General features: G+C 42.2%; 1 protein-coding gene across 2 annotated transcripts in view; it reads right to left on the bottom strand.

Annotated features, from left to right (window-relative positions):
- Positions 1-1672: 1672 nt before the first annotated feature.
- ADAM12 (ADAM metallopeptidase domain 12) overlaps positions 1673-11774 on the bottom strand; it is a 173492-nt gene continuing 163390 nt past the window's right edge. The window contains exons 18-23 of one of the 2 annotated variants that reach the window (XM_048311955.1): positions 10472-10580; positions 9824-9959; positions 9099-9207; positions 8491-8673; positions 3868-3989; positions 1673-2987 (exon numbers count right to left, since the gene is read on the bottom strand). In XM_048311955.1, the coding sequence (XP_048167912.1) occupies positions 2927-2987; positions 3868-3989; positions 8491-8673; positions 9099-9207; positions 9824-9959; positions 10472-10580 (720 nt within the window). In that variant the 3' untranslated portion in view covers positions 1673-2926. The remainder of the gene's footprint in view (positions 2988-3867; positions 3990-8490; positions 8674-9098; positions 9208-9823; positions 9960-10471; positions 10581-11774) is intronic. The other variant, XM_048311956.1, reaches the window with a different exon arrangement.

Below are 11774 nucleotides of genomic sequence, written 5' to 3'. Positions count from 1 at the left end.
CTTGCTACCCTGATAATTGCTAGCTTTTACAAACAATCTAGGAATACTAAACCCAAGGGACTTGATGGGCAGAAAGATGGTAAATATGCAATTTTCTTTTTGTTTACTGCCTATTTATTCATTTTCTTTGGTGTTTTGTACTTACTGTTCTATTGATTAGCATAAAGGCAGCGTTGCTTTAGGGAGAGCACACTCTGTTCCTGCCTTCCTTCTGGAAAGGGAGCCTGGCTGTACCAACATTCCAGAGGTGGGAGGTTGGAATATGGGTGTGGGAGAAGACAGAAAGGAAGATTCAGCATTAAAAAATCTTTCCCACCCAAGTAAATTGAGAACCATAAAATACTGAGGATTTAAAGGTTGGTGTAACCTTAATTATTAAAGATGATTTAGAAGTCAAAGATTGCTGAGCAGGGAAGTGGAGGGATTTATTATGACAGGACTTGTGCTTGTGCAAGGAGCACACCTTGGATTTCACACCCTGGTGATTCCCCCAGTAATTTATTTGCTTACACTGCCCTTACAGATGTAAAACCATTCACCTGCTTTCCACCATGGAATTTTCCATGCCATCTGCATCTCTAATCATGAAGGCACTAATTACGTGTGAAAACACCTCACAGCCAGCTACTACTGCTACAATTCCCCAAAACAAAAGAAGGATTTGATGGATCATTTGGAGTCATCTCTTGCTGCCCTGTGATATCTGTTGTCCCATCCCACCCCCCAAGGTGCTTTTCTGCCTGTAAAATTTTGCATCTGATTTTTTATATATATGTATAAAAGTATATAAAATTTGACAATTGCTGACTGGAAGGATTCCACATTTTATGGCTGTTACATACATTGCACCCACATTTTGCTATGAAAAAAATCAGCCTTTACTCTTCAGCAAGAACTTTTTTTTGGTGTTAAGTAATTGTACTCATTTTTACAGGACTGCTGAGTGTTGTTACCTTAGTTTCAGAGAGAGAATTATGATTTTTTCCCCCAAACATTTAGAAATCTCCAAGTTTTAGTGGGAATAGTTAAGAAATTTGACACATGGTGTTGGTGAGGTAGCTGCTTGAAGCGACAGGGACACAACTGGGTGCCCTGTAAGGATATTTCTATTTTCTGTACTTTTAAGCCTGCCTAGGTTGGTCATGTTTAAGTTTATACACGTGCAAAGTCTTACCTAAGCTGCTCCTGTTTAATTCAGAACTCTGATGCTGATAACAGAAACTTATTAGTCATTTAATGTAATCTCCTTCTTTCTCTACTTACAGTTCCCTCTTCTAGTTTTCAGCAGTTTGCAGAAGAATTCTGATGAAACGGGAGCATTTAAACAAGCAAACTGAGATCACGTGGCTGCTCCAAATGGAGGTACCCCCCTACTTTAGATACAAAAAAATTGGTGTTTTAAATACAGAAATACACAAAGTACAGAAAAAGCATTGCTGAGCCTGGGATGTTTGCATCCTTCTGTTGTGATTCTCCACACATAAAGCCCTGCTCTTGCTGTTGGAGGTGCTTTAAGAATTGAAATACATTTGTGAAGCTTTTCCTTTGCTATTCAGCACCAAGCTAAGCCGGGGTTGATTTTGGTTTGTTCAGTTCATCAATAAACATGAGGGCTGTGCTGCTACGAGGGGGAATAACTGGGGAAATGAAATACAGTTACACTTCCTGAAGCGAGATGCAAGTTTCTATCAATGCTTTTATTTTTGCTTAAGGAAACAAAAACCACAAGCAATGAGGAAACCGTCTTATTAAAGGTGATAGTCCCTTCTCTGTTTCAACTCAACTGTTGTTTTTACAGGTGAAACAACTGTGTTCAGCAGTGCTACTGAGAAGGCACAGAAGAGATCAGGTGTAATCACACAGCAGAGATGAACCTTTTTTTTTTTTTTTTTTTTTGGATAATCCAAGTCTATGTATTAAAATACACACTTTGATTTGGGATTTAAGAAACCCAGAGCAACGCTGTAGAAGTTAAATACAAAACAGTAGTAAATATGCAAAATACAGGTGATAAGCAGAGCGGTGAGGCAAAAGGAAATATAAAATATAAAAGTTGATTCTTAAAATGTAATTCTTTGTCATTCTTGGCTTCCCCCCAGCCCTGGGTGTAATGTACTGCCAGTCTAATCAGGACAACAATGAGATGGTTGAATTTAATTACCAAAGCATCAAAAGGGAGATGGCACAGGGAGGCCTGATACCTGCATTAATATGTACTAACCAGGCTGTGCTTGAGGAAAATGAGGTTCAAAACAATACAGTTCTGTGATATACAGTACTTCTTCAGTGAGAGGACTTCTCCCAGGTGGGTACATCCTCTTTCAGCACAGAGATTTCTGGAAGGTTTTGAACAGTAACATGAAAACTGAGATTACAGTACAGCTGCAAACACAGAGTGATCCTTTGGTTAAATACATTTGTGTGCAGATATCGGGCATTTCACTGAGTTCCAGGAGAGATTTTGGCTTTTTACCCTGCCATATTTATTCAAAAGTTGGTTATGAACCATTGAGATTGAGCTGTTTACACATTTGATTGATCTGTATCAGCACTCCTTAAAGAATAGATCAAAACTAAAACATCTACATAGGACCAATAGAGCAGAATTATTCAAGTTCAGTGAAATATTACAAAAAAAAGGCTTCCTTTTTAGGAAAACTCAGCTGTGGTAAAAATATCTACTACAGTGCACTGCACTGTAATAAATATTCAACATAAATTAATAATTTACAAGTACCTGAGCAAGTATACAGAGCACCATAGCACAGCACAGCACCAAAGGCAGTAGCTCAGAATTCTTAAAAATAATGCTGTTTTAAACATTAAAATTCTAAGTATTGTCATAGAAATGAACTCCAGCTGGAGCTGAAAGATAGTGCAAACTTCTGTCTTCACTTTTTAAAATAAAGATGTCGGGTTTTTCTACTCATTTCACATCCATAGTGTTGCTGGCCCTGGATACCTGTGGTGGATGCTTGGGAGCAGGTCTGTTGGAAAGAAAGAAAACAGCAAATTGTTATTTGATCTCCCCATTTCTTTTGGTGCTCATCACTTTTGAACCTGATCAAAAATGTTAATAATGTTGCAGAATTCCAGGTGGTTTCCAAAAGTTGTAGGAAGGAGTCAGCTTGAAATGTTGCTGCTTTCAGAATAGCTGACTAGAATGGACAGCCAGGAGTTTAATCAAAGTTTCTTCTGGCAGTCTTTTTGCTAGGAATATTAGGAGAATATATTGATTCTATTTTTAATGTTTCTGAGCATTAAAGTGCTTTACTGGTAGAAATCTTGTAGTTTAAAACACCACTTTTATCTTCCTTGGAGCTCACTTTATTCACAGGAAACTGAGGAATAGTGGGTAAGAAAACATTATTGACTTAACCCATTAACACTGGGTGTGGTTACTCCACTTTCTGATTATTTTTTTTCCAAAAACACGTTATATTTTTTAAGTGTACAATTTCTATGTTTTTTGAATCTTCTGGATATCATTTTCAGACGATATAAATTGATGTTCCCTTGGGAAATGTGTCATCAGGAAATTGCTTTTATTGGTGGCTGATTTTAACAGCACTCTGTTCTCAGCCTAATTCTGGGAGGGCTCTGAGGAGAAAATTTATTATCTATTGGTTAATTTTTGTAAATATGCAGCCAGGTGCTTACAGTCAAACCTTCACAGGTATCACAAATTCTCATATCCTGTGGAAGTCAGAGCAACTGCGCTGGTGCACTCCCAGTGAGAAGCGGCGCGACAAGCAAAATTAGAGATGGAAATTATACTGGAAGTGGTTGCTGCAGCAGCTCCTTGAGCCGTTTCAGCCACGTGGCTGATGAGGTGCTGTAAATGCAGGTGTTGGGATGAGCACTGACCTGGCAGGGGTGACGTGGGGCAGAGCCTTGGGGTGTCCGGGCACGGCGGGGCCCTGGCGCGCTCGGCCCAGGGGGTCTGCGGGGAGAGGCTTCCGAGGGGGGCTGGGCTTGGGGGTCTCCTGCTGGAAACACAGGCTCCTGTTAGTGTCCAGAATGGACATTGAGCCATTCACACAGCCACAGCGGACATGAATTCACAGAATCATGGAATTACAGACTGGGTTGGGTTGGGTTGGGTTGGCAGGAAGCTCAAAGCCCATCCAGTGCCACCCCTGCCATGGGCAGGGACACCTTCCACTGTGCCAGGGTCTCACCCCCCCTCCCCCCCAATTTCTTCCCAATACCTAATCTAAACCTAAACTGAAGATATTTTAAAATCAGTTATGTCCAGGTAAGTTTAAATGAGTAAAAAATAACTTACTTTTAATAAGTGGGCACTTACATTTTAAAAGAAAGATTTAATACTATATTCTCATGATTTTATGTCTTTTGATTCTTTACTCCGTAACTACAGAGTGCATCTCTACTGGACTCAATGCTTAATTGGTGGTAAATGAAAACAGCAAAGACTGAATACATAACTTTGTAGAAGTAGTTCTAGAGAAAGGTGGGGATGCTCAACACTACTTTAAAATGGAAACTCAGTTGACCACAAAACCGAAGTGCCCCAGTCTGGTTTGGATTGGGAGCATCTGTGGGATCTTTTTCAGAGACGCTGCTGTGCTTTCATTCTGGGGAATTAAAGGCTTCATTAATAAAGAACAGAAGTCATCTGCTGTCAGGCTGGCCCATGGCTCCTCTGTGTGGTCCCTGCAGCCCCACAGACAGGGGAATGTGGCTGTTTGTGGTCCTCATTATGGAGAGCTGGGACACATTAAGTGGCTTGCTCAGGGCACACAAAAACTCTCCAATTCATCCCCAAACTCACTTCAGATCTTTCTCCTATTGGAGCTGCATAGCCACGCTTTTCCCAAGGCATTTTATTCCTTACTTTTCGTTTGCCCTAAGTATCATTCGTAAAGTTAAAGGAAACAAGACCTTACAAGCATAATCTGATTAAAGATCACTTGAAAGATGTGATCCAAACAAGCAATCAGAGCACGAATTACTCCTGAATAAAGTCCAACTTTTCATTATTTGTTTTGAGCATCGCTTTGTTTTTTCACTTTTTGTGGCAAATATTTGCTCTTTCAAGAAGGAAATGCAGATTGATTATCCACAGGCATTTTGATCAGGAAGAAAATAAGGGAGCTTAAGTAAATCTCATGTATAATAAGGTGAAATTTGCCACGAACTACATTTTAAAGTTGCATATAATGTCCACCCTCTCTTTAACTCTCTTCATAACAAGTACTGGTATTGATGGGTACACAGCCCCAACACCTGACTTATTTATTCATTCATTTCCCAGTCAAAATGTCATCCTTGAGTTAAAGTATCCTTAAGGAGGAAGCAGCCAAGAGTCTTGACAGAAAGTGTAATGTGGCAAGGGTAAATGAAAGAGAAAAATTAAAAAAGGAGGGAATTCTGATCAAAATGGAAATGGAGACTAAATGGTGGCTGAGATGAAGCAAAACGGAGCAGCACTTGATAGAAAGGAGATGCCACCAGGAACACACACATTCTGAGGAGCAGAGGAAAAGCTCTTTGAAGAAATAAATCCCATCCCCCAGACTGATTACAGGAGGGGCTTCTCTATTCTTTCTGTGCCACAGGAGAATCCAAACTCCGTGTGCTAACAGGTGTGGGGCCTTGCAGGGCCTTTGATGTGTTGGGAATCTGCGGCACAGCTCACGGTACCACCAGAGCTCTGCTTCCTCTCCCTCCCTTCTCCAATTCTTCCCCTACAAAGCTTCAGCCCTTCAACACAAAGGGTTTAGGGATGGATTTCTTTGTCCAGTTTTATATCCACAACCTGGCATTTAATGCATTCAGGCTCTGCTTGCAGAAGTGTTGTTTTAAATGGTGGAATGAAAAGCATAATTCTCATACTGAGCAGCTCCAAAGACATCAGGTGCATGAAATTCCAGGTTTTTTCCACTGATTTTTAAAGAAGCAACTGAAAACCCTCTGTGTCTACAGCCAGGCTGAGGTGCCACAGGAGAGGTATTCCCAGGACAACTGTGGCAGAAGGAGCAGGAGCTGAGCTGAGCTCTGTTTTACTGAGGAAAAAGTGAAACCACAAAGTTCTATTTCCTGCAATTAGGATCAGCTGTAAAATATTAGATATATCTTGGTAATAAGAGGATGAGAGTGTCAAAGGCAGCAATTGAATGTTAAAGGTAACAAAACCAAGGGGAAGAGATCAAATCCAAATGCCTGGACTGAACCCATGGTTAGGATAAACCTGCCCTGTTTCCTTGAATCACATGGGGCTCTGCTGATTTATACTGACTATGAGTCTGGCCCATAAATAAAGTCTGTTTGCCTTGCAAGGGCATCTGAACGAAGGAAAAGCTATTTTTCACTCAAAAGATAATGAAATATTAAACTTGGCAACAGTTAATTCCCTGAGGATTTTCTGTTTGGTTGATTGGTTGGGGTTTTCCATGTTGTCTTTGTTTTTTAACTATTTTATTCACAACAGAAAGGAAGTTTTATGGTGAACACTCTTCCTCAGCACCATCCTGCAGCACTGAGCATCTGGGTGACATCCTGAATGTGGCAATGATTTTTAAAGTCCTTCCTCTTGCTGAGCTGCTGGATGTGCTTCCAAGAAAGAGCTGAAGCAACACATGAAGTAGTATCTATATTTATTATCCAGAACTATTCTTCAGCTAATTTATTACTTCCAAGCTTTGAGGGGAAAAAAGTTTAACTTAAGAATGAATGATTTTCTCCCATACAGTGCTTTTTGTGTCCCTCTGATATAAAAAGTAGCTCTTTCTGACAATATTGAGGTTATGATATTATTTTGAAAGAATCCATTCTTGCTTCTATCATCCTCTAGGCTTCCTGGAGCTGATGCCCTGTTTGTCCTACTTGTGTTCCATGCAGAGACTGAAAATGGTGGTATTTCGCTTGATGAAGGAACGGTCACAATTAATTCGAGCTGCCAAGCTGAAAAGCTTTCTGGAAGTTTCAGATCTGTCAGTCTTTGCTAATGTTAGTACTGCAGATCTGGTATTCCACCTGGCACTTTGGGTGGGATTTGAAGCACAAGGATTTAGGAACGTGAGCTGTAGGGGAGCACTGGGCTGCTGGGACGTGCAGTGAGGCTGGGGCAGGTGCAGATGCAGCCTCAGAATGAGAAATGGTTACTTTTCCTTGGAAAGCCTTTTCTCCATCTGTATTCTGCTTAAGAAACAGAAAAGCACTTGCACTTAAAGCCTTCCCTTTGACCACTGTGAATTGTGCAGAACGTTAGAGAATGCAAGAAAATGGACAATGAAACCATGGGAGCTAAAGACAAGCAGCAGGAATCAGTACTGCTTCAGATTCCCTACAAAACTAATTTTAGAAAGAATCAGCGTTTCTTACTCCCCAGAAAGGAAAACAACTGGCAAGATGGAAAAGGGGAAGATGAAAAATCAAATAATAAACTGGCTGCACTTGGTAGATTTGGTCTAACCTGAGTTACACAATGTTCAGACTTAGAAAAAATTAAATCTAGGTACACTTCATTTGCTGCCACAACTGGCAGGGACACCTTCCACTATCCCAGGTTGCTCTAAGCATCCAACCTGGCCTTGGACACTTCCAGGGATGGGGCAGCCACAGCTTCTCTGGGCACCCTGGCAACCTCTCTGGGCAGCCTCTCTCATCCCTGTTTGTTTCTGCTATTTTTCCAATTCCTTTTCAAAGCCCTGCACTCCAGCACTGTCTCAGAGCCATATCCTCCCATCCATCACCAGGAAAGGGTCTCAGAGCAGCTCTCAGGGCTCCTGCAGCTGAGAGCCTGGTGGTGACAACATCCACTTCATTTTAACCTTGCAGCATTTCCAGAGCAGCTCCACAACTGCAGAGCAGGAATCGCTGCCTGCCTGGGTGCTTTGCTTAGAAACAGCCACTCCACAAATGCCACCAAAAGAGAGCAGCCAGTGACAAGAAAAGACACTCTTTAATACAGACAACTGCACAGGCAGCTTCATCTACCCTATCACCCTGAGATGCATCTTTTCAAAAATAAGAAATTAAAAATATTTACCATTTCTATTTAAACATTACAATGAAAGCTGTGTCTACATGAAATAGTGTTTTTTAGGTCTGCGTCCTGGGAAAACAGTGCAGCCCTTGGCAGGGCACGAGCACATCAAGCTAAGAAATCTTTTGCTCTTGCACATGACATCTGCAATGTGACTCCCTAAACTCTCCCTCTGTGTTTGGTACCCCACTAACCATGCAGTTTCCCCTCTGGTTGGGCAGCTGCAGAGAGGAGCCTGTGTTTGCCTCTAAGTTGGTTGTTCTGTTGTCTTTTGAGCGGTGAAGATAGAGTTCAGGATCCTAAATTTTAGGGTCACAGCCCCACTTACCACAAAGCAATTTTTCTACAGCGCAGTTCTAAACTCACACAAAGTAAAAAGGAAAAACTGTGGGAAAAGGGCAGCATGAAAGATGAGAAAATACTTCATTTCTCCAGACACTCACAGAGTAAATATTAAATAGAAGTAAATCAGTGGTTACCTGGGAGAACCTCAGTGAAGGATTAGCTGGCAGGGGTCTCTCAGGCCCAGCTTGGTGGCCTGGCAGCTGGGGAAGGGGTGGCAGCACTCGCTGGGGTGTTTTTAGTGGTGGCACCTCGTGTGTCTTCACAGGGTCGCTGATGTCGATGATCTGATAGGGCAGCGGCCGCCTCGGGCCATCTCTCTGGGAAAAACCATCCAACCAAAGTCATAAATTTCAAGAGCTGGCACAGAATCACAGTTGGAAGGGACCTTAAAGAGCACTTTGTTCTAACCCTCTGCCATGGGTAGGGACACTTCCCACTAGACCAGGTTGCTCCAAGCCCCATCAAACCTGGCCTACTGCTACTTTAAAATCCATGTTAGTCCCTTGCTTTTCTCTCTTAGAGACAAAACTATTTATTTTCTGCACTGGACATCTCCACCTGTCTTAAACTGGGAAGCCAGAAATGTATTTTGAAGCCTACATCCTCTTCTATTTTACTTACTGTTAGTCCTACATGATATTAAGTTCATGTAATTATTGTATTATAATAAATCACTTAATTGAGATCCAAAATACATGATGTGGTTTTCTGGTTTTTTTACAAAAACTATTTAGGGACTCACTTTTTGTACAGTTGTATTTTGTGGCTTTGTGATGAGGTTTTTACTAATAGACGTGGTACGAACATGATTTGGCTCAGATGAACTGGAAGGTCTTGCTGGACTCACAGACCTGCAATACAAAGGTTTAATTGTTGAACACAACTTTCTGCTTTATAACATTTTCTTCAACAGGAGCCTCTTTTCAGAATGGGATTTTGCAAGGACTTTCTGCCTGGTTATACTAAACAAGGAAAGTAAAAATTGTCTAGCACTCCTGCAAGAATACAAATAAATATTGATTTTTTAGAAACCAGTAGTCTGTTAAATTAGCTTCTGCAATCTGTGGAAATGCAGCTTTGTAACACCCAGGAGAGTATTCTAATGAATCTAACATTAAACAGTAATGACCTCAAATAGGAAAGTTTCAGCTCACTCAACTGAGTTTAGATAAAAGGCTACGCAATGTAATGAAACTATTTCAAGCAAATGAAAATAAAAGCAATACTTCCATTGCTGCTTAATTTTTCATCCCAAAAGGAAAGAGGGATATATTGAAACCAATACCTGCATTATTTACTGCCTATCAATGAAATTAAACTAACCCAGGGAAAACACTTTGTTAATATCTGGTTAATATTTTTGTCAAGTCTGGCTCTTTCTAACACGTTCACGGTGATAGGAATTGCTGTGTTTACTGCTTCCTTTCCATAATATCTATTGGAATTTAATTAGGGAAATGATCATACCTTAATTTCTCTATTGTTGTCTTCTTGCTTGTAAACAACCACCTCATGAAAGTCTTCCTTTTGAGGTACATGATTGATCCAGCAAAGATAAGGCACAGGATGGTTATCAACACTCCTATGGTCAAACTCTTATTGTCTGCAACAAAACACGTGGAGTTAACTCCTTCCAAGAGCTTGCTAGTGCCTGACCAGGGTTTCTTTGCTATCTTTTAAAAAAAATGATCTGTCAGTAGTGAAATCATGATGGGAAGCTTTGTCATGGAAATAACCATGATGTCATAAATTCAGCACTGCCACTCACTGCAGCATCTGGCACGCAGAGAAGAGAATCCATTTTGGTTTAGAATAGCATTGTTCTTATGAAAACAGACATTGCTTCCCATCAAGGTTTAATTTATAAATGTACTTGTGAGGAGACTGCTTGTGCTGTCATGGACTCAAACATGAATCAGAAACATCTCTTTGAGGTCGCTAAAGCTCCAACACTCTGGGAAAAAATCAGCATGGAATAATCAAATCCTGTAAAATTAACAATGTGTGGAAATAATTCTTTCTGAGGTTGGCCAAAGCTCATTGCTTACAAGACACCACTTTGTTTTTCCACTTTTTATCATGGAAACAACAGGTGGAGCCTGAATTCCCACGGACCTGCCTGTCTGATGGGCCCACTGTCCACGCTGCCACCAAAGCCTGGCTTGTCACAGAACGGGGGGGCCCAGTCAGCCTCGCAGTGACAGTTCTTTTTGTTGTTGCAGACCTGCAAAAAGAGACAAATGGCTTAACATAAAGAACATCCGAGAGCAGCCCTGGCTGATAAGGGCTTCTAATCAGACAGTGACACATCAGAGAGGAATAAAACTTAGGGAAGAAAGGAGATGTGCTGATAGCTGCCTCTTGCACACTAAGGTGGCAAAGAGCCACTCGCCACGGAGTAAGAGGGATCCTAAAAACCATTATTTCTTTGGCAGGTAATCGTTGGAGTTGCCCCAGCTGGCAACGTCAGTAATATGAGGATAATCAGACACCTCTTAAGTCTTTCTCCCTTTGCTTCCAGCAGCAGCAGCACTATCTGCCTGTTAACTCCTGTTCCTCCTGCCTTCACAGCAGCAGGAGTCTCTCTGTGCTGTGGAGGCTGTAGAGCTTTGTCAGCTGCCCGAGCACTCCTCTCCATCAAGGGCTTGCACTGGGCCCAGTACGGATTTCTCCATGGCTCTAAGACGAACCAGTTGCTGGAGAAGCCTGTGAAACTGGGATCAGGGCTGAGGAAACCCTCAGGGAGCTTTGATATCACACTTGCACTGTCTGTAAAGATACAGTCCTCCGTGTTGTAGTGGTTTTAATCTGAGTTAGAGAACAGCTTGCAAGGCCTGATCTATCCAGTGCCCCCTGAGGGATCAGAGAGCTCTGAAGGACTGGAGCCCATCCCAAACACAGCCTGTTCCTGCTGCACAGAGGGGAAGGAGCCAGGAGATCCAGGGCTTTTCCCTCAGGAGGTCTCACAGTCCAAATGCTCATTATTTCCTTTTGCTACTCCTCAAGTAGTTGGTGTGTGGTGAATACAGAGCTTAAAGTTTTGTGCTGGATTGACAGAATACACGGAATCATAGAACTGCTCGCGTTGGAAAAGCTCTCTAAGATCTTCAACCATTCCCCAGCACTGACAAGGCCACCCATGTCCCCAGCTGCCACATCCACATGGATTTTAAATCCCTCCAGGGATGGGGACTCCACTCCTGCCCTGGGCAGCTGTGCCAGGGCTGGACAAACCTTTCCATGCAGGAATTTTCCCGATATCCACCCTGAGCCTCCCCTGGCCCAGCCTGAGGCCGTTCCCTCTCCTCCTGTCCCTGTTCCCTGGGAGCAGAGCCCGACCCCCCCGGCTGCCCCCTCCTGTCAGGGACTTGTGCAGAGCCACAAGGTCCCCCCTGAGCCTCCTTTGCTCCAGGCTCAG

This window comes from Corvus hawaiiensis, chromosome 8 (assembly GCF_020740725.1).
Source record: "Corvus hawaiiensis isolate bCorHaw1 chromosome 8, bCorHaw1.pri.cur, whole genome shotgun sequence".
Classification (NCBI taxonomy): Eukaryota; Metazoa; Chordata; class Aves; order Passeriformes; family Corvidae; genus Corvus; species Corvus hawaiiensis.
This window is presented reverse-complemented; position numbering and strand designations above follow the sequence as displayed.